Here is a 20,589-nt window from a genome sequence, read left to right as displayed (position 1 = left end):
CCGTGTGGAGCCCGGAGGCCTCTGAATTTAGAAGCTGTTTATGCCGAGCCTATGCCCCCAGGTTAAATGCCTTTGAACTAGGAACAACGACATCATCTTTAAGACAAAGCCAAACAAAAAGTATGAGAACTTTAGTTCTTACAAAAGTCCAATACGTCCAAGAGGAGGGTAGGTGGAGTGGGTAAAAATGATGATGATGCAACCCCCAGAACCCAAGAGGAAAGGAAAGACACCAATCAATGGAGTTGTCTTCTCATCTCCGAAAGTGTACTGTGGCACTCACACACGCACGCACAGCTCTTACCTAACAATAAAGTAAACTCAGGCCTTAGACAAGATCAGGCACATAACTGACGAACTGTGAACATGGAACAAGTGAGCCCGGGACTGGTCCTCACCAGTACCTGACGCCTGGCGCGGGTGGAGATCAGTGTGCTAAGAAGAAGTGAGCTGGGTGGAGTGAGACTGGGTGTTATGGACAGACGGACTCACCAGACCCTCCCTGGAGAAGGTGCAGGCGACAGCCCCGGCGCCGAAAGCCACACGGCACTGGTCATCTGCACTGTAGAAGAGGCCAGGCTGTGCCACCAGCTGGTGCCATGTGAGTCCTGACTGCAGCCCGGGCGGGTCCCAGAGGCAGTGCATTTGCCCTGTGCTATGACAGATCAGGCAGAGCTCAAGGCCTGAGTGGACACCAGTGGGGTCAGCATAAAGTAGCAGATGTGGGGCTGGGGCTGTTAGCTGGGTAGAGGCCCAGCAGAGTGTAGAAGGGAGCAGGTTGAGGGCCGGAAGGGGGATGGAGGAGAAGGAGAGGTCTGTCTGTCATGGAAGGGTGGAAGGAGGGAGCAGGGGAGGTAGAGAACAAGGGGCAACTGAGGGGTGGGCCCAGACGTGAGATGGGATAGAAGCATGGGGAAGAATGGCAGAGGAGGGATTGGAGGGGGTAGAGGAATGGTGGGGGAACAGAGTGGGGTTGGGGACAGGAAGTAATAGCCAAGAGTGAATGAGATGAAGTCAGCTGGGCAAGGTGAGAGCGACAGTCCACCCTGTCTAGGTGGAGGCTGTACCTGAGCAGGTGCTGCAGCTGCCTTTGGCTGCAGGTGGACCACTCCAGGGCCCCTCCAGCAGGCACTGCGCCGTCAGATGCCATCACATGGCCACGGGCCTCGCAGGTGCTGCCACTGCCTGGAGCACCATCATGGTCCAGCCCAAAGCTGTGGGCAGAAGAAAGTCTGAGAGTAGCCAGCTGGGGCTGGGCCAGGGCCTCCTTTGTGTCCCCCCGGACCTGGATGCTGCTACTAGCTAAGCCAGTCCAGCAGGGGTCCTGGAGGCCCTGCCTCAGTTTCCCACCTATGTGAGGAAAAAAGGAGAGTTGATTGGGCAGGGTGGCTCTTTCTTCATTTTCTAATAAATAGCAAAATCTTTGATGGTAGACCAACTGACCTAATTCCATTGGTACAAGTCTGAGGGGGTAGAAGTGGGAACTGGGAGCCAGGTACAGGCCCGGGGGGTCAACAGGTTACCGTTCTGGTGGCTGATGACCTGGATATGATTGGGTTTGGGAAAATCTATCCACACTGCGGCTGCCTTGTGGTTGAAAAGACTGAGAAGATATTGCCGTCTTCCTTTTTGTTCCCAGGGAATAGTTTTTTTTCTTTCTTTGAGGCAAGGCCTGAATATCATCCCCACACTTCATGAGAACAGCCTGAAGAGCCTAAGAGGTTGAGGGGGTGGGAGGTGAGGCAGTGCAAGAGCTGCTGGGGCCAGATCCTTGGGAAAGTCTGGAGAGCTTCCACCTCTGGGAGCCTATACCAGTGCAGAGTTGGAAGGCTACCAGGGGGGAACTTTTATGCTCTGCGAAACTTTTGCTATTATCATTTGATATTTTATAACAATTTGATATTATTTTCCTAAAAACAATAACTAAAACAACTAAAAATCAAAAGGAAAAGAAATACATCACTCTAGAAAAAATGATAATACACAGGAAAAAAGATTTGCCAACAAGAATACACACTACGTGCAGAAGCAAGGACTCAGAAACACTATAACGATCTGACCTGGGGGATTAAGTTGTTGTATGTCTAAAACAAACAAATGCAAAACACAAGAGATCTGTGAGCTGAGAAGTATGTGGGATATATTATATATTAAAAGACAAGAGTTATGTGTGCTGGTGACACACACCTATAATCCTACCCAGCATTTGACAGATGGCTAAGTGACCTGTGAGATGCTGTCTTAAAAATCACAATAAAGGGTTTCTCTGATTCCGGCCCACAGCTCCCTGCTCTCAAATCCCATGGGAGAGAGAGCTGAACACCCAGAAGTGCAGGCAATCCTGAGATTGCAGGAGAGACTGCCACTTCTAACCACCTTTGCCCACATCCCTGGCCCAAGAGGAAACTTCATAGTGCCTCTGGACACAGGAATATAGGAGTCAAGCTGCAGGAGCCCCACAGTCCAGATCTGCACCCAGATCTGAACTGAACCAGTCAAACAGCTCCCTGCACCCAAAATCCCATGGGGGTTGGGGGGGAAGCTAAACCCTCAGAAGTGTGGACACTCCTATGAAACCAGAAGAGACTACTCTCTGCCCACATTCCTGACTCAAGAGGAAAATGCCTAGTGCCATCTGTGCCCCCTGCACATAGGGACCTAAGAGCAGTAGGGGCATGACCCTTCCGGTTGCTGCCCTCACAGAGAGCTGAAAGCCAGCCACCAGGAGCAACTACACCCTTGAGAGCAGAACACTCTGTTCCCATAACTGGCTGAGAGAAAACAGGAAAACAGGTCTACAGGAGGGCTGACACACAGGCCAACAGGAGGGTCAAGCCACCATCAGAAAGCAAGACAAGTTAACACCAGAGACAACCTGATGGTGAGAGGCCAGCACAGAAACCCGAGCAACAGAAACCAAGACTACTTCTCATCATCAGAGCCCAGTTCTCCCACCAAAGCAAACACTGGATATCCAAACACACCGGAAAAGCAAGAATTAGATTTAAAATCACATTTTATCATGATGATGGAGGACTTTAAGAAGGTCATAAATAACTCCCTTAAGGAAATACAGGACAACACACGTAAACAAGTAGAAGCCCTTAAAGAGGAAACACAAAAATCCCTTAAAGAGCTACAGGAAAACAAAACCAAACAGGAGAAAGAAATGAACAAAACCATCCAGGAGTTAAAAATGGAAATAGAAAAGATAAAGAAAGCACAAAAGGAGACAACCCTGGAGATAGAAAACCTAGGGAAGAGAGCAGGAGTCATAGATGTGAGCATCACCAACAGAATACAAGAGATAGAAGAGAGAATCTCAGGAGCAGAAGATACCATAGAAAACATAGACACAACAATCAAAGATAATGTGAAACAGAAAAAGCTCCTAGCCCAAAACATACAGAAAATCCAGGACACAATGAGAAGATCAAACCTAAGGATAATAGGTATAGAAAAGAGTGAAGATTCCCAGCTCAAAGGACCAGTAAATATCTTCAACAAAATCATAGAAGAAAACTTCCCTAGCCAAAAGAAAGAGATGCCCATAAACATACAAGAAGGCTACAGAACTCCAAATAGATTGGACCAGAAAAGAAACTTCTCCCGTCACATAATAGTCAAAACACCAAATGCACAAAACAAAGAAAGAATATTAAAAGCAGTAGGGGAGGGTTTGGGGATTTAGCTCAGTGGTAGAGTGCTTGCCTAGCAGCCGCAAGGCCCTGGGTTCGGTCCCCAGCTCCGAAAAAAAAAAAAAAAGAAAAAAGAAAAGCAGTAGGGGAAAAAGGTCAAGTAACAAACATATAAAGGCAGACCTATCAGAATTACACCAGACTTCTCACCCGAGACTATGAAAGCCAGAAGATCCTGGACAGATGTCATACAGACCCTAAGAGAACACAAATGCCAGCCCAGGCTACCATATCCAGCAAAACTACCAATTAATAGGGAGGGAGAAACCAAGATATTCCATGACAAAACCAAATTTACACAGTATCTTTCTACAAATCCAGCCCTACAAAGAATAATAAATGGAAAAGCCCAACATAAGGAGGGAAACTACACCCTAGAAAAAGCAAGAAAGTAATTTCCTTGCAACAAAACCAAAAGAAGCACACAAACATAATCCCACCTCTAAATATGAAAATAACAGGAAGCAACAATCACTATTCCTTAATATCTCTCAACATCAATGGACTCAATTCCCCAATAAAAAGAAACAGATTAACAGACTGGATATGTAAAGAGGACCCAGCATTTTGCTGCCTACAGGAAACACAACTCAGAGACAAAGACAGACACTACATCAGAGTAAAGGGCTGGAAAACAACTTTCCAATCAAATGGTCTGAAGAAGCAAGCTGGAGTAGCCATTCTAATATCGAATAAAATCAACTTTCAACCAAAAGTCATCAAAAAAGATAATGAAGAACACTTTATATTTATCAAAGGAAAAACATACCAAAATGAACTCTTAATCTTAAATATCTATGCTCCAAATACAAGGGCACCTACACTCATAAAAGAAACCTTACTAAAGTTCAAATCGCACATTGCACCTCACACAATAATAGTAGGAGATTTTCAAACCCCACTCTCATCAATGGACAGATCATGGAATTAGAAAGTAAACAGAGACATAGAGAAACTACCAGAAGTTATGAATCAAATGGACTTAACAGATATTTATAGAACATTCCATCCTAAAACAAAAGGATATACCTTCATCTCTGCACCTCATGGAACCTTCTCCAAAACTGACCATATAATCAGCCAAAAAACAGACCCCAACAGATACAGAAAGGTAGAAAGAATCCCATGTGTCCTATCAGACCACTACGGGCTAAAGCTGGTCTTCAATAACAACAAGGAAAGAACGCCCACATATACATGGAAGGTGAACAATGCTCTACTCAATGATAACTTGGTCAAGGAAGAAATAAGAAAGAAATTAAAGACTTCTTAGACTTTAATGAAAATGAAGGTACAACATACCCAAACTTATGGGACACAATGAAAGCTGTGCTCAGAGGAAAACTCATAGCTCTGAGTGCCTGCAGAAAGAAACAGGAGAGAGAATATGTCAGCAGCTTGACAGCACACCTAAAAGCTCTAGAACAAAAAGAAGCAAATACACCCAGGAGGAGTAGAAGGCAGGAAATAATCAAACTCAGAGCTGAAATCAACCAAGTAGAAACAAAAAGGACTATACAAAGAATCAACAGAACCAAAATCTGTTTCTTTGAGAAAATCAACAAGATAGATATACCCTTAGCCAGACTAACCAGAGGGCACAGAGAGTGTGTCCAAATTAACAAAATCGGAATGAAAAGGGAGGTATAACAACAGAATCTGAGGAAATTAAAAAAAAATCATGAGATCCTACTACAAAAGCCTATATTCAACAAAACTTGAAAATCTGGAGGAAATGGACAATTTTCTAGACAAATACCAGGTACCAAAGTTAAATCAGGAACAGATAAACCATCTAAACAACCCCATAGCTCCTAAAGAAATAGAAGCAGTTATTAAAAGTCTCCCAGCCAAAAAGAACCCAGGACCAGACGGGTTTAATGCAGAATTCTACCAGACCTTCATAGAAGACCTCATACCAATACTATCCAAACTATTCCACAAAATTTAAACAGATGGAGCACTACTGAATTCCTTCTATGAAGCCACAATTACTCTTATATCCAAATGACACAAAGACCCAACAAAGAAAGAGAACTTCAGACCAAATTCCCTTATGAATATTGACGCAAAAATACTCAAAAAATTCTTGCAAACTGAATCCAAGAACACGTCAAAATGATCATCCATTATGATCAAGCAGGCTTCATCCCAGGGATGCAGGGATGGTTTAATAAACAGAAAACTATCAATGTAATCTACTATATAAACAAACTCAAAGATAAAAACCACATGATCATTTCATTAGATGCTGAGAAAGCATTTGACACAATTCAACACCCCTTCATGATAAAAGTCCTGGAAAGAACAGGAATTCAAGGTTCATAAGTAAACAAAGTAAAAGCCATATACAGCAAACCAGTAGTTAACAGTAAACTAAGTGGAGAGAAACTTGAAGCGATCCCATTAAAATCAGGGACTAGACAAGGCTGCCCACTCTCTTCCTATTTATTCAATATAGTTCTCAAAGTCCTAGCCAGAGCAATCAGACAGTGAAAGGAGATCAAAGGGATACAAATTGGAAAGGAAGAAGTCAATATATCACTATTTGCAGATGATATGATAGTATACATAAGTGACCCCAAAAGTTCCACTAGAGAACTACTAAGCCTGATAAACAACTTCAGCAAAGTGGCTGGGTATAAAATTAACTCAAATCAATAAGTAGCCTTCCTCTACACAAAAGAGAAACAAGCCGAGAAAGAAATTAGGGAAACAACACCCTTCACAATAGTCCCAAATAATATAAAATACCTCAGTGTGACTCTAACCAAGCAAGTGAAAGATCTGTATGATAAGAACTTCAAGTCTCTAAGAAAGAAATTGAGGAAGATCTCAGAAGATGGAAAGATCCCAGGCTCATGGAATGACAGGATTAATATAGTAAAATTGGCCATTTTACCAAAAGCGTTCTACAGATTCAATGCAAACCCCATCAAAATTCCAATTCAATTCTTCATAGAGTTAGAAAGAACAATTTGCAAATTCATTTGGAATAACAAAAAAACCAGGATAGCTAAAACTGTCCTCAACAATAAAAGGACTTCTGGGGGAATCACCATCCCTGAACTCAAGCAGTATTACAGAGCAATAGTGATAAAAACTGTATGGTATTGGTACAGAGACAGACAGATACACCAGTGGAATAGAATTGAAGTCCCAGAAATGAACCCACACACCTATGGTCACTTGATTTTTGACAAAGGAGCCAAAAACATCCAATGGAAAAAAGATAGCATTTTCAGCAAATGGTGCTGGTTCAACTGGAGGTCAGCATGTAGAAGAATGCAGATCGATCCATTCTTATCACCCTGTACAAAGCTTAAGTCCTAGTGGATCAAGGACCTCCACATCAAACCAGATACACTCAAACTCATAGGAGAAAAGATGCGGAAGAATCTCGAACACATGGGCACTGAGGAAAATTTCCTGAACAAAACACCAATGGCTTATACTCTAAGATCAACAAATGGGATCTCAGAAAACTGAAAAGCTTCTGTAAGGCAAAGGACACTGTCATTAGGACAAAATGGCAACCAACAGATTGGGAAAAGATCTTTACCAATCCTACAACTGATAGAGGGCTTATATCCAAAATATACAAAGAACTCAAGAAGTTAGACTCCAGAGAGCCAAATAACCCTATTAAAAATGGGGTACAGAGCTAAACAAGGAATTCACAGCTGAGGAATGCCGAATGGCTGAGAAACACCTAAAGAAATGTTCAACATCCTTAGTCATCAGGGAAATGCAAATCAAAACAACCCTGAGATTTCACCTCACACCAGTGAGAATGACTAAGATCAAAAACTCAGGTGACAGCAGATGCTGGTGAGGATGTGGAGAAAGAGGGACACTCCTCCATTGTTGGTGGGATTGCAGACTGGTACAACCATTCTGGAAATCAGTCTGGAGGTTCCTCAGAAAATTGGACATTCCACTACCTAAGGACCCAGCTATTCCTCTCTTGGGCATATACTCAAAAGATGCCCCAACATACAACAAAGACACATGCTCCACTATGTTCATAGCAGCCTTATTTATAATAGCCATTTATAATAGCTGGAAAGAACCCAGATGCCCTTTAACAGAGGAATGGATACAGAAAATGTGGTATATCTACACAATGGAATATTACTCAGCTATCAAAAACAACGCCTTCATGAAATTCATAAGCAAATGGAACTAGAAAATATCGTCCTGAATGAGGTAACCCAATCAAAGAAAAACATACATGGTATGCACTCATTGATAAGTGGATATTAGTCCAAATGCTCAAATTACCCAAGATGCAATGTATGGACCACCATGAAACTCAAGAAGGATGACCAAAATTCGGATGCTATACTCCTTCTTTAAAAGGGGAACAAAAATATCCATAGGACGGGATAGGGGGGCAAAGTTTAGAGTAGAAACTGAAGGAACAGTCATTCAGAGCCAGCCCCACATGTGGCCCATACATATACAGCCACCAAACTAGATAAGATGGATGAAGCTAAGAAGTGCAGCCTGACAGGAACTGGATATAGATCTCTTCTGAGAGATACAGCCAGAACTTGTCAAATACAGAGGCGAATGCTAGCAGCAAACCACTGAACTGAGAATGGTACCCCCGTTGGAGGAATTAGAGAAAGGATTCAAAGAGCTGAAGGGGCTTGCAACCCCATAAGAACAACAATGCCAACCAACCAGAGCTTCCGGGGACTAAACCACTACCCAAAGTCTATACATGGCCTGACCCTGGGCTCCAACTGCATAGGTAGCAGTGAATAGCCTAGTAAGAGCACCAGTGGAAGGGGAAACCCTTGGTCCTGACAAGGTTGAACCCTCAATGTAGAGGATTGTTGGGGGGGCAGTAATGGGGGGCTGGGTTGGGAGGGGAACACCTGTATGGAATGGAAGGGAAGGGGTTAGGGGGCTGAGGGACAGGAAACCAGGAAAGGGAATAACGTTTGAAATGTAAATAAGAAATACCCAAATTAATAAAAATGGGGAAAAACCCACAATAGAATCAAAATAATAAACAATGTATTACACACACCTGATGTGTGCATATTAATGACCAAAATTAAAAGTAAATCTGGAAAGACATTTCTGTAAGTGGTGTGTGGTAGTTTAAATAAGGAAGCACTCTCCCCCATTTATTTGCATGTTAGGTCCCTGACTGATGAAGTGTTTGGAAAGATTAGGAAATGTGGCTTTTTTTGAAGTAGGTGTGTGGCTAGAGGTGGGCTTTGAGGTTTCAAAAGCCTATGCTAGACCCAGCATCTCCCTCTCTCTGCCGGCCTTCCTGTGGGTCAGGATATCAAGTTCTCAGCTATTGCTCCAGCACCATGCTCGCCTGTGTGCCTGTGTGCCACCATGCTCCCTGCTGGAACAGCCATCGACTAAGCCTCCGACACTGTAAGCAAGGCCCCAGTTAAATGCTTTCTCTTGTAAGAGTTGCCTTCGTTATGGCGTCTCTTCACAGCAATAGAACAGTAACTAAGACACTGCATGGACATAGGATAATCTTCAGTCAGGTTTTTCTCTTTACTGGAATTTCTGACAAGACTTATTTTCTCGATGGCTCAATGGGTAAAGGCATTTGCTACACAAGCCTCTTGATCTGAGTTCAATTTCCAGAACCTATGGAAAGATGAGAACCAACTCTGCAAAGTTGGTCTGACCTCTACACGTCTCTCTCTCTCTCTCTCTCTCTCTCTCTCTCTGTGTGTGTGTGTGTGTGTGTCTGTCTGTCTCTCTGTCTGTCTCTCTGTCTGTCTGTCTCTCTCTGTCTCTCTCTGTCTCTTTCTGTCTCTCTCTGTGTCCCCCTCTGTCTCTCTCTCTGTCTCTCTCTTTGTCTCTCTCTCTCTGTGTTTCTCTCTGTGTCTGTTTCTGTCTGTCTCTGTCTGTCTCTCTTTGTGTCTCTGTCTGTCTCTCTGTGTCTGTCTCTCCCTCTGTCTCTGTCTCTCTCTCTGTCTGTCTCTGTGTGTCTGTTTCTGTATGTCTTTCTCTCTGTCTGTCTCTTTCTCTGTGTCTGTGTCTGTCTCTCTCTGTGTATCTCTCTGTCTCTGTCTTTCTCTGTTTCTGTCTGTGTCTCTCTCTGTCTCTGTCTCTCTGTCTGTCTGTGTCTGTCTGTCTCTGTGTGTGTGTCTGTCTCTCTGTGTGTGAATCTCTCTGTCTGTGTCTCTCTCTGTCTCTGCCTTTGTCTCTCTCTGTCTCTCTCTGTGTGCCTCTCTGTGTCTCTCTGTCTCTCTCTCACACATACAAATACATTTTTAAAACTTAAATTATTGTTTTCTCATTGCTGTTTATCTAGCAAAAAAGAGTTCATGTTAATCACTCAGTGATCAAGAAGCATCAGATTTCTCCTATCTCAGCTTCCCCTACCAAGACACTTAGGCTAAGGGGTATAGGCTCCTGAGTGTCTCTGCAAAGATTTGCTGCCTGCCTAGGCCACAATCCTAGACCCTAGAGAGCTAGGCTCAAACCAGCTCTCTGACCAGTCTGGAGATAACTGGTAAGGTCATATACCTGTGTCCAATCTCGTGGGCAATGGTGACCCCCAGATCGAAGCCAGTGTCCTCAGTGATAAGGCAACTCCAGGAAGGAGAGCAGGCACCACCCTGTTGGGTGACTCCCCGAACCTGCTGGTTACCATCCGGCAGCTCCAGGTCAAACCTCGATAAGAGAAAAAGACTCACATGAATGGCTCCACCAGCTACGCTGCTGGTGCAGACAGCTGGGAAGTGCAGCCCTCCTAAGCTAGTGGCACTCCGGTGAGACCTCAGATACCTGGTTATATAGATGATCAGGTCAGCATGACTTGGGTCCCTGTCATCATGGGGATTGATCGTCTGGCTCCACTCGCAGACACTCATCAAGGATGAGGTGATGTTGGTCGTGATATTCGGAGTATTCTAGAGAACAACCAAAGAGCCCATTTCTATGGAAGTGGGACCAAGGATGGTGCTGACTGCTGCCAGCGTACCTCTCAGCTGGTCCATACTGCAACGATTCTACTGCTACCCCACTTCACAGATGGAGAAACTGAGACTCTGAGAAGTCCAGCTAAGTCCCACAGTTACCAGCCTCTTACCAGTTCTTCCAGAAAGGGTGTGGGGAGTAGAGTTAGGGTTTGTACCCACCTCTGAGTCCGAGAGAATGATCAGCTTCACCAGGTGCACTTGGAGCTGAGCCCCTAGGGACGGGTTTCTCAACAGTTCTGACCCCTGAAGAGGGCAACGGGGGAGGGAGTGAGGGAGAGACGGAGGGAGGGAGTGAGGAAGAGACGGAGGGAGGGAGGGAGGGAGGGAAGGAGGGAGGGAGGAAAGGAGGAAAGGAGGGAGAGAGGCAGCACAAGATGTTCACAGTGAGTCCAGAAGCCATAGTGGTGGGAATGGTGGTGAAGAGAGTGCCCATGGGTGCTAGGGGCTAGCAGGAAACTGAAATCTTGTCTGTGCAGCAGGCTGCAGACCATCAGACGAGACTCTGAGCCTTTTTCTAGTTCGTGCCTTAGGAAGACCATCTAACACAGAGTTGATTGCTGGCCTAAGTTTGAATCTATGCCCTGCCTCTGGAAATCAAGCTTTGCCTGGCTAGCAGGTATCCTGGTTCAGGTACCAGCTGCCTAGTCCTCCTAAGTCCGTGGTTCTCAACTTTCCTAATGCTACAACCCTCTAATACAGCTCATGTAGTGTTGACCCTCCCCCATACCAAAAAAGTACTTTTGTTGCTACTTAGTAACTGTAATTTTGCTACTGTTGTGAATTGTAACGCAAATATCTATATTTTTCAATGGTGTTAGGAGTCATGACCCACAGGTTGAGAACCACTGTCCTCATGCATATTAATGACTTTAGGAAGCCTGAGTTTTGACAACTTAAAATTAAAGGGAAGAAGGGGTTGGGGATTTAGCTCAGTGGTAGAGTGCTTGCCTAGCAAGCACAAGGCCCTGGGTTCGGTCCCAAGCTCCGAAAAAAAAAGAAAGAAAGAAAGAAAGAAAGAAAGAAAGAAAGAAAGAAAGATTGATTAAAGGGAAGAACCCCAAAAGTTAAAGACAATGGTTTCCAGTTGGCAGAGGGAACTGTTTTCACTAAGAAAACATTACCTCAGGGGCCTATATACAGAAAGCCTACAGGTTTGTCTGGCTGTGGACCATGTAAATGGGAGGGAAGGCCTGGGGTAGACAGTGTGGCAGCAGGGGTGTTGGCCCTGAGACTGGTGAGGTGGATGCAAAGAAGACTTTTCCTTCCCCCCTGCCCCTGAAAAGGGTGACCAGGCTGAACCTGGAGCTATTCTAGAGAGAGCTACAGAGCTGGACCAGATGTTGCCCCAGAGTCCCAGCCACGGTCTCTTCATGACCACCACCCCTCTCCTTTCTCTGCAGCAGACCTGAGAAAAGACGAAGAGACTGGACCTGTTAGCCACTGACTGGACCTGGTACCTAGAATCAGTTTATCAGATTTTTACAAATTGGATTCCATGTATTTATTTGGTGTATGGGCACACATATGGAGGTCATAGGACAACTTGCAGGATTGGCTGCCTCCTTCCACCATGTGGGTTCTGGGACTGAATTCAGGTTGTCATGTTTGGTGGCAATTGCTAAGCCATCCCTTTTCTGTTTTATTTCCTTCCCTTTCTTTTTTTGGAGACAGCCTAATATGACCAAACTGGCCTCAAATTAATGGTTTTCCAGCCTCAGACTTCTGTATGTTTGGCTTATGGATGTGTGTCCCAGTCTTCTGTATGCTGGGCTTATGGATGTGTGCCCCAGTCTTCTGTATGCTGGGCTTATAGATGTATGCCCCAGTCTTCTGTATGCTGGGCTTATGGATGTGTGCCCCAGTCTTCTGTATGCTGGGCTTATGGATATGTGCCCCAGTCTTCTATGCTGGGCTTATGGATGTGTGCTCAGTCTTCTGTATGCTGGGCTTATGGATGTGTGCCCAGTCTTCTGTATGTTGGGCTTATAGATGTGTGCCCCAGTCTTCTGTATGCTGGGCTTATGGATGTGTGCTCAGTCTTCTGTATGCTGGGCTTATGGATGTGTGCCCAGTCTTCTGTATGCTGGGCTTATGGATGCATGCCACTACACCCAGCTTAAGCCATCATTATTCTGAAGACACTTCGAAGACATTGCTCCAGCAATCACTTTCCTCATATTGGTTCTATTTTTATTTTTTGGTTTTTCGAGACAGGGTTTCTCTATGTAGCCCTGGTTGTCTTGGAACTCACTCTGTAGACCAAGCTGGCCTCAAACTCACAGAAATTCGCCTGCCTCTGCCTGTTCACGTTGGTTCTAGTGACACTGTATGAATATTTGTGGTTTGCCCTCGAGTTATCTGTATTTTGATGCTAATTCCACTGCCCCAAGGACAGCTGCCTAGTCACGCACTCAGAACTCAGGTGACTTCACCAGAACCACCTCACCATTGAATTTGTAAAGTACACGTGAGGGGCAGGTACAAGACAGAAGGAGGCCTGTCATTGGAGGAGAAGGAAGGATGGGCGGGAGAGAAGTTTGTAGGAAGAGGGGAGAGAGAAAGAGACAGGAGGAGAGAGGGGAGAAGCTGTGATAGGACAAGATGGCAGGTGATGTTAAGATTCTGCTCTGTGTATTTACAGGTTGTTATCAATGTTCCTAAGGGATGGATGGTACCGGGCTTTGTATGTTTAAGTGGGCTATTATATCTTACCAATTGGGTCAAAGATTATTGTGTTGTGTGTTCTTTTATGTGAGGGTTTGAGTGTAGGAAAGTGTGCGGCTGGGATGTGTTTCCGCCAAGATATCCAGCAGATATCTTGGGACACCGAGGTGCGGACCTAGCAGGATAAAAGACAACTACTCTTTTTTATTTTTATATTTTACAACAACATCACATGTGTTCTGTGTGTACCATACGGATGGTAGTCTCTGACAGGACACTGGCCGACATGTTGCTATTCTGACATACAGTTTAAAGCTGTGAGGCACCTCTGCTCTCCCACCCGTTAAACCACAGGGAGGTGGAGTCTGTAAGACATGAAGCCTCACACCTGGAGGTGTGAATAACAACTAGAACAACACCTGTTCACACCTTGCGTGCTCATCTGCTCTGTGCCTCCCTAAGACAGAGGCAAGAGATCTGAAGGGAGAACAGTGCGTACAGACTGAACCCGCTGTTGGCCAAATGAACACTAGGGCAGAACTGAGAGACTATGGGGAGGACTCCAGTGCTGAGAGAGATTCTCTGACCCTGTCCACTTCTGGTGCAGTGGAAGGGGGAAAAAGGACAGTAGTGACCTCCCTTTCTCTTCAGGGCTGTGAGCTCCAGCTGAACCTCAGCTTCTATGAGAGCATTCAATGCACTGTGTTCAAATGGACTGACTTTTTTTTTTATGTGAGCAGGGACCCTGTGTGCAGAGGCTCAAAGGAAGAGCCCACAGACCCACCAGAGGCCCTGAACCCACCTTCCTGCACCGGTCATTGCCAGCCCAGCACCACTCACGATATTGAGGTTGGTGAGCACGTAGCGCTCTGTGTCCTCCTGGTGAGCCTGGTAAACATCGGGGCCCACAGCTACCAGGAGTTCTAGGTGCAGAATGTCCTCCGAAGTCCTCCTCTGTCTCAGTCTCTGGAGGTGAGAGGAAGGATGGCCTAGGGGGAAAGGAAGAGGCTGAGGATGAAAGTTTTAGAAAGCAGGCATTTAGAGATAGCCGAGAGGAGCTGACCAGTCCAAAGGCAGATTTCATGTCCACTCCCAGGGCCCAGTTCTCAGCCTGAGGAGTTGGTGAAGACGTGGACAGGAGTAAACTGAGGCTTTGCTTGAGACAGGATCCACCTCCCTCTCCCCTGCTCCTCCCATCTGGGAATCTCCTGCTCAGGAGGAGAGTCCAGGATTCTTTGGTAAGAATGAAGGAGGAGGGGCTGGAGAGACGGCTCAGAGGTTAAGAGCACTGTCTGCTCATCCAGAGGTCATGAGTTCAATTCCCAGCAACCACATGGTGGCTCACAACCATCTGTAATGGGATCTGGTGCCCTCTTCTGGCCTGCACGTGTACATGCAGGTGCAACGCTGTATACATAGTAAATAAATCTTCAAAAAAAAAACGAAATACAGGCCCAGACTGGGTCCTCCATAAGATCCTCAGGATCCAGAGTGGGTGGACTGCAAGCTGCCTACAGTCTTTGGACCTTGCCTAGGGCTGGATCATTTCTTGGGAAAGTCATCTAAGCCTTGGAGTGGTTGTTTCATAAACAAGCCAAAGGAAGGAGGACAGATGCTCTGGTCTCTGGACCTCAGGAATTTAGCTCAATGCTCACTGTCTTGTGGAGTGCGAAGGCCTAGGAGCCCAGGAATCAGTGTCCTGAGACCTTCAGGACTCAGAGGTGAGAGGACCCAATGATCCAGACACTGCTCAGGCCTCAGAAAAACTGGTTGTAAGTGGGAGGACATTCCCTAATCATCTGTGTGTGTGGAGACCAGAAATGAAATTCAGATGTTGTTTCTCAGGAGCCACCCATCTTGTTTTTTTATGACAAAATCTCTTACTGAGACCAGGGGCTCATGAACTAGGCTGGGTTGGATGGCCCATGTGTTTTCCTGGCTAGTGGTTAGGATAGAAAGGATTATGAGCTATACCATTTGTGACCAGTTTTTCTGTGGTCCTGGGACGATGCACGCTGGGTTCTGCCTCTCTTCAGTACTGGAATTAGAAATGTGTGCTAACCTGCCCAGCATTTTCTGTATGAACACTGGGACTAGGACTTGGGCTCTCGTGTTCCCACACACAGAAGCACTTTACCAAGCGATCTGGCTGCACAGACGATCCCCAAACAGGGTTTTAATCAAAACCACCAACTGTTACTCTGAGAAAAACGATGGCACCCTGAGAGGCAAGGCTGTAGGTCATGGGAAAGCCTTCACCATGAGGAGGACAGGAGCCAGAGTTGCTTGGCCTGTCACTCACCTTGTTCCCAAAGAAGGAATAAATATTTACAGCTATGGCCAGAAGTGGCAAGTTCCTGAAAATCAGCCAGCCCCCTGGAGGCCATCCACAGGCTAAGGAGACCAACCGATGAACACCCCCTCACTTGTGATACTAAACAGAAGCCTGGGGTCAGGACTCCAGTGCAGCCAGAACACCAACTATTATCAAGTTGGCAGGAAGCACTGACACTAATTAACGGAGAGAGAGAGAGACAGAAAGCTTCTCTGACTTCCTCCTTCCATGCCCACCAGAGCCCTCATGGCTCTGATTCAGTGGGAACTCCCTCCATCCCCCACCCAGGGCTCAAGAAACTCCCCTGCCTCCAAGCACATCACGACAGCTACCTGTGAGTGGAGCAGTATGGCGGCTGAAGGAGGAAGATAAGTCCTTGGGCTCCAGATCTTGAAGAAAACTCTGTAAAACAATTGACAGAAAAGAAGGAGGAAGGAGACAAGGGCAAGAAGAGAGGACAACAGAGAATATAGGGACAGAGAATGGGGGGCAGTGCCTAGGCAGGGAGCAAAGGAGGTCAGTCCACACAGGGCTGCGACAAAATGGAGTCTGTCTTGTTAATGGATTTCCTTATCTGGAAGCAGAAAGACCACACACCCACTCCACCCAAGAGCTTTGACAGCCCCCTCTCCCAAATGATTGCAACCCACGACACCAGATCTCATGTGATCCCACCTTCTGGAAATCAGAGAGCCCCCAGCAGCCCAGAATGAAGATGGCGCCCGTGAGGATTCCTCTGATACTGGCAGCAAGAAAAGGCTGGCACGGCAACCATAAGCAAAGCTGGCTCATCCTTAGAACAGGCAGCCGATGGCCGGACGGGAGCCCTGGTGACTGGGATTCTGGTTAGTGTGCAATGTGACAGGCTTCACTCTCGGCTGGGCGGGACATCAGGCAGTGTTTACTCTTGGGAGCTTCCTCCCAAGGCAGGGTTATGGGGTGGGCAGCAAGAAGCTTCAACTAGGACCTTGCCTGGAATGATTCCCGGTGGAAGAGCAGTACCCATGTCCTGCACCAGGAGAGTTTCAATTGTGCACATTTAGCCTCCTGAGAGGGTCTGGTCTAGCAGTTCAGTCTGGACAAGAGCAAGCCCTGAGGGGAACCTGGGGATGTGGGCTTGTGTATGGCTGGCCCCGGATTGCTCTTTTGGAGTCTCTGACTAATCAATAAAAGGAAGCACTAAGGACGTGACAGTTCTGGCCCCTCGGCCTGCCTCTCCTCTGCCACCTCCATGTCCAGGCTTCATCTAGGTCTCCTGTCTCTTTATCCTGACAGAGCCTGTGCCTCTCACTGCACTGCACTTGCAGACACCCTGTGTCCTCAGCCCATTCCTCTGCCCCGATTCCTACCGTTTTGAGACGAAACGCCTGGCCTGCAGCTGGAGAGAGAGGTAAGTGGTTCTCTATCTCTGCAAGTACCGTCCCAAGTTGCCTGGCTTCCCACTGTACCTCCTGGGAATTTCTCATCCATTCGCTCCAAAACACTCTTGCACACCGTCTTAGTCAAGGTTTCTATTCCTGCACAAACACCATGACCAAGAAGCAAGTCGGGGAGGAAAGTGTTCATTCAGCTTACGCCTCCAATTGCTGTTCATCACTAAAGGAAGTCAGGACTGGAACTCAAGCAGGTCAGGAAGCAGGAGCTGATGCAGAGGCCACGGAGGGATGTTACTCACTGGTTTGCTTCCTCTGGCTTGTTCACATTGCTTTCTTATAGAACCCAAGACCACCCAGCCCAGGGATGGCACCACCCACAGTGGACTGGGTCCTCCTCCCACCTTGACCACTAGTTGAGAAAATGCCTTACAGCTGGGTCTCGTGAAGGTTTTTCCACAACTGAGGCTCCTTTCTCTGTGGTAACTCCAGCTTGTGTCAAGTTGACACACAAAACCAGCCAGGACACACACCCTTCACCCTGCCAGTACCCTATTACTGTTAGGATCTTTGGGGAGCTAATCTTAGTTGTCAAGTGGATCGGATCTGGAATAGACTCCGAGATGGCATACCTCCAGATGGATCTAAGGGCACTTCCTGGCAGCAGCCCTGCCTGCTTTCACACCTTGCTTATAAATACGTGTATCCTGCTGCTGCTGCTGCTATTGTCACCGCCATCCTTCAGAGACATCAGAGCCCAGTTTCTTTGGTCTTCTGACACAGAATGGAGACAAGCGACTCTTCAGAAATCCTCCAGGCCTTCCGTGCCAACTAGAACTGCTGGCGCGTCCAGCCTCGTGGACTGAGCGGTTACCAGGTGAACGGCTATTTTTCCGCTGCCGCAGGTGAAATAAGCCAATTCGTGCCAGATTAGAGTCTATTAAAGACAGGTTTCTTTGGAAGCTGCTCTCCGGCAAGTTCACTGGCCCCAAAGACTGAGGACAGGGGAGTTGCCATGGGGAAGTGAGGAGCAGAGGAAGGAAGAAAGAGAAAGCGCATGCATGGAGAGAGAGAAGAGAAGGAGAAGAAGAGAGAGCAAAATGTTTGGATTATATAGGAAGGAGCCTCTGGGGGAAGGGCAGCCCAGCCCCTGTACTAGAAAGTTCGATGTTGGGGCAGGATATGCCAGGTAGGGACTGAGGGATCCTGGGAGAACCTGGAGGCCAGGTTTGTTTGGTATGTAAAATATGCACCTCAGTCCTTTGTCCCTGGGTCCAAACCCAAATACCAGGTTCTCAGCCTCCTAAGTATACAGACAACCGTTGTTGGACTACCTAGCTGCAGTGGCTCTCCTGGTTGTCAACTTGACTACATCTGGAATTAACTAAAAACCCAAAGTTGCTGGGCACTCCTGCAAGGGTTTTAGTTAATTGGATCATTGGAGGTAGGAAGACCTTAAATCTGAGCTATGGCAGCCCATATAAAGGACAAGAAGGGACGGAAGGAAGGAAGGAAGAGGGGGGGTGGGGCTGGAGAGATGGCTCAGTGGTTAAGAGCACTGACTGCTCTTCCAGAGGTCCTGAGTTCAAATCCCAGCAACCACATGGTGGCTCACAGCCATCTGTAATGGGATCTGATGCCCTCTTCTGGTGTCTCTGAAGATGGCTACAGTGTACTTACATATAATAAATAAATCTTGAAAGGAAGAAAGAAAGAAAGAAAGAAAGAAAGAAAGAAAGAAAGAAAGAAAGAAAGGAAAGAAAGGAAGGAAGAAAGCTCTTCTCTAGATTCTGATGGCATGTACTGAAGACCCAGACAAGCTGAGGTGCCTCATGCCTGAGCAGCTCCTAGACTCTCGGACTTCCGGTTGAACTGTGAGGAGAGAGCCACGGCAACCCAGCCTGTCTCGAAGGCAACTCTCCCATTTTTGCTACCGCATTTTGTTAGCAGGGTTGAGCTAGGTTCATACTCCCAGGGTTGGGGACGTGGTCCTGCCCTTCCCCTCCAAATGTTCTCTTAATTGTCTGTTAAACTGGCAAAAGAGTGTAAAACTTGCTGTTAGCCAAAGTGCCAGAGTTATAAAAATATTCAACGCTGCAAAGCCCTCATTAACTGCATGCAGCTGACCTGTCCTTTTGTCCCCTCATCACCTGGAGCTCTAGACCAAGGTCCAGAGGGATGAGTTAAGGGCCTTGAAGCCAAGTGTCCTAGAAGAGGCTGTGTCTTCAACAGATCCTCCCTTGCTTCACCCTCGATGTCAAAATAAAATCAGAAGACCCCACAGGTCTCCAAAGCGCTCCTCCACCCCATTTTGTAGCTTTACCCTTTAAAAATGCAAGGCAGCTTCCCTTGAGGACACAGTTCAGACCCGAACCGGCCATTTCCCTCAGCGCTCAGAAAATAAAGCTTTTGTTTTTAAAGCTTCTGTCTCTGAAGCAAGTTTTCTTGGCTACTACCCCAACCCAACAGAACTAGCTGAGCCACAGCCTGTAAACCAATCTGATAAATTCCCTTTAAATAGGTAGGTAGGTAGGTAGATAGATAGATAGATAGATAGATAGATAGATAGATGGATAGATGATAAATGGATAGATAGGTGGGTGGGTGGATAGATAGATAGATAGATAGATAGATTCATTCTATCAGTTCTCTTCCTCCAGAGCCCTGACTAGCCTGCATCATGAAAGCCGGTCTACTAAAACCCCTATGTGATGTGTATTCATTCTATCTATTCTGTTTCTCTAGAGAATCCTGGCCATGTAGATGTCAAATGTCCCTTGAAGGCCCGTGGATTTTTGAAGACTCAGCAGCTTGTAGGAGCTGGGGAACCGTTCAGAAGTGGCACTTAGTGGGAAGAAGTTAAGTCACTGGGACTGTGACCTTTAAAGGTATTGGGGGGGGGGCACAGTTCTGTCCTCTGCAGCTGGTTGATTTCTGACTGTCGTGAGGTAAACAGCTTTTCTTCTTCCCATCCTTCCTCTGAAGAAGGCACTCGGCCTCATTACAGGTCTTAAGCAACCATAACTGAAACCCAAAGGCTAAAATTAACCTTTCCTCCTCATAAATTTAATTACCTCAAATATTTTGTCCCAGTGATAGAAAACTAACTAGCACCCCTTAGTGATGACTATCTTTGTCTCCCAGATAAACCTGCACAGGTAGTCCTGTCTCTTAGTCCCTGCACAGGTAAGATGTGCACCCATCTGTTCTGCATTTTTGTGAAGAAAAATGTTTTTGTTTATTTTTATTTGCTTGTGTATGTGTGCCTGCTTGTCTCAATGTGCACCACCATGTGAATACAGGCGTCCTCAGAGGCCAGAAATGGGCATTGAAACCAAATACCAGTCCTGTGTAGAGAGAACTTTTGACAGCGGAATGACTCCTCAACTCCTGGGTTTTTAATTTTAGTTCGAATTATGCGTGTATGTGTTATCACTATGGGAACTGTGCAGAGCATACAGTGCAGGGTGCCCTGTATACGGCTGAGCCACGTTTCGCTCTGTCTCTCTGACGTGTTGCTCCTTCAACACTCCTCTTTCCCACTTATA

General features: G+C 46.3%; 1 protein-coding gene across 9 annotated transcripts in view; it reads right to left on the bottom strand.

Moving 5' to 3' along the window:
- The window catches only part of Adamts13 (ADAM metallopeptidase with thrombospondin type 1 motif, 13), a 39,186-nt gene extending 21,939 nt beyond the window's left edge, over positions 1–17,247 (bottom strand). For 2 of the 9 annotated variants that reach the window (XM_006233879.4, XM_039106132.2), the window contains exons 1-9: positions 17,018–17,161; positions 16,344–16,510; positions 16,001–16,070; positions 14,174–14,322; positions 10,829–10,912; positions 10,476–10,600; positions 10,215–10,361; positions 1,068–1,214; positions 493–655 (exon numbers count right to left, since the gene is read on the bottom strand). In XM_006233879.4, the coding sequence (XP_006233941.3) occupies positions 493–655; positions 1,068–1,214; positions 10,215–10,361; positions 10,476–10,600; positions 10,829–10,912; positions 14,174–14,322; positions 16,001–16,070; positions 16,344–16,510; positions 17,018–17,138 (1,173 nt within the window). In that variant the 5' untranslated portion in view covers positions 17,139–17,161. Of the gene's footprint in view, positions 1–492; positions 656–1,067; positions 1,215–5,000; positions 5,060–10,214; positions 10,362–10,475; positions 10,601–10,828; positions 10,913–14,173; positions 14,323–16,000; positions 16,071–16,343; positions 16,511–17,017 lie in introns of those variants that run through there. The other 7 variants (XM_039106140.2, XM_039106131.2, XM_039106137.2 and 4 more) reach the window with 7 other exon arrangements.
- Positions 17,248–20,589: the final 3,342 nt, after the last annotated feature.

The sequence above is a fragment of the Rattus norvegicus genome, chromosome 3 (genome assembly GCF_036323735.1).
Source record: "Rattus norvegicus strain BN/NHsdMcwi chromosome 3, GRCr8, whole genome shotgun sequence".
NCBI lineage: Eukaryota > Metazoa > Chordata > Mammalia > Rodentia > Muridae > Rattus > Rattus norvegicus.
Note: the sequence above shows the minus strand (reverse complement) of the source record. Positions and strands in the feature narration are given on the sequence as shown.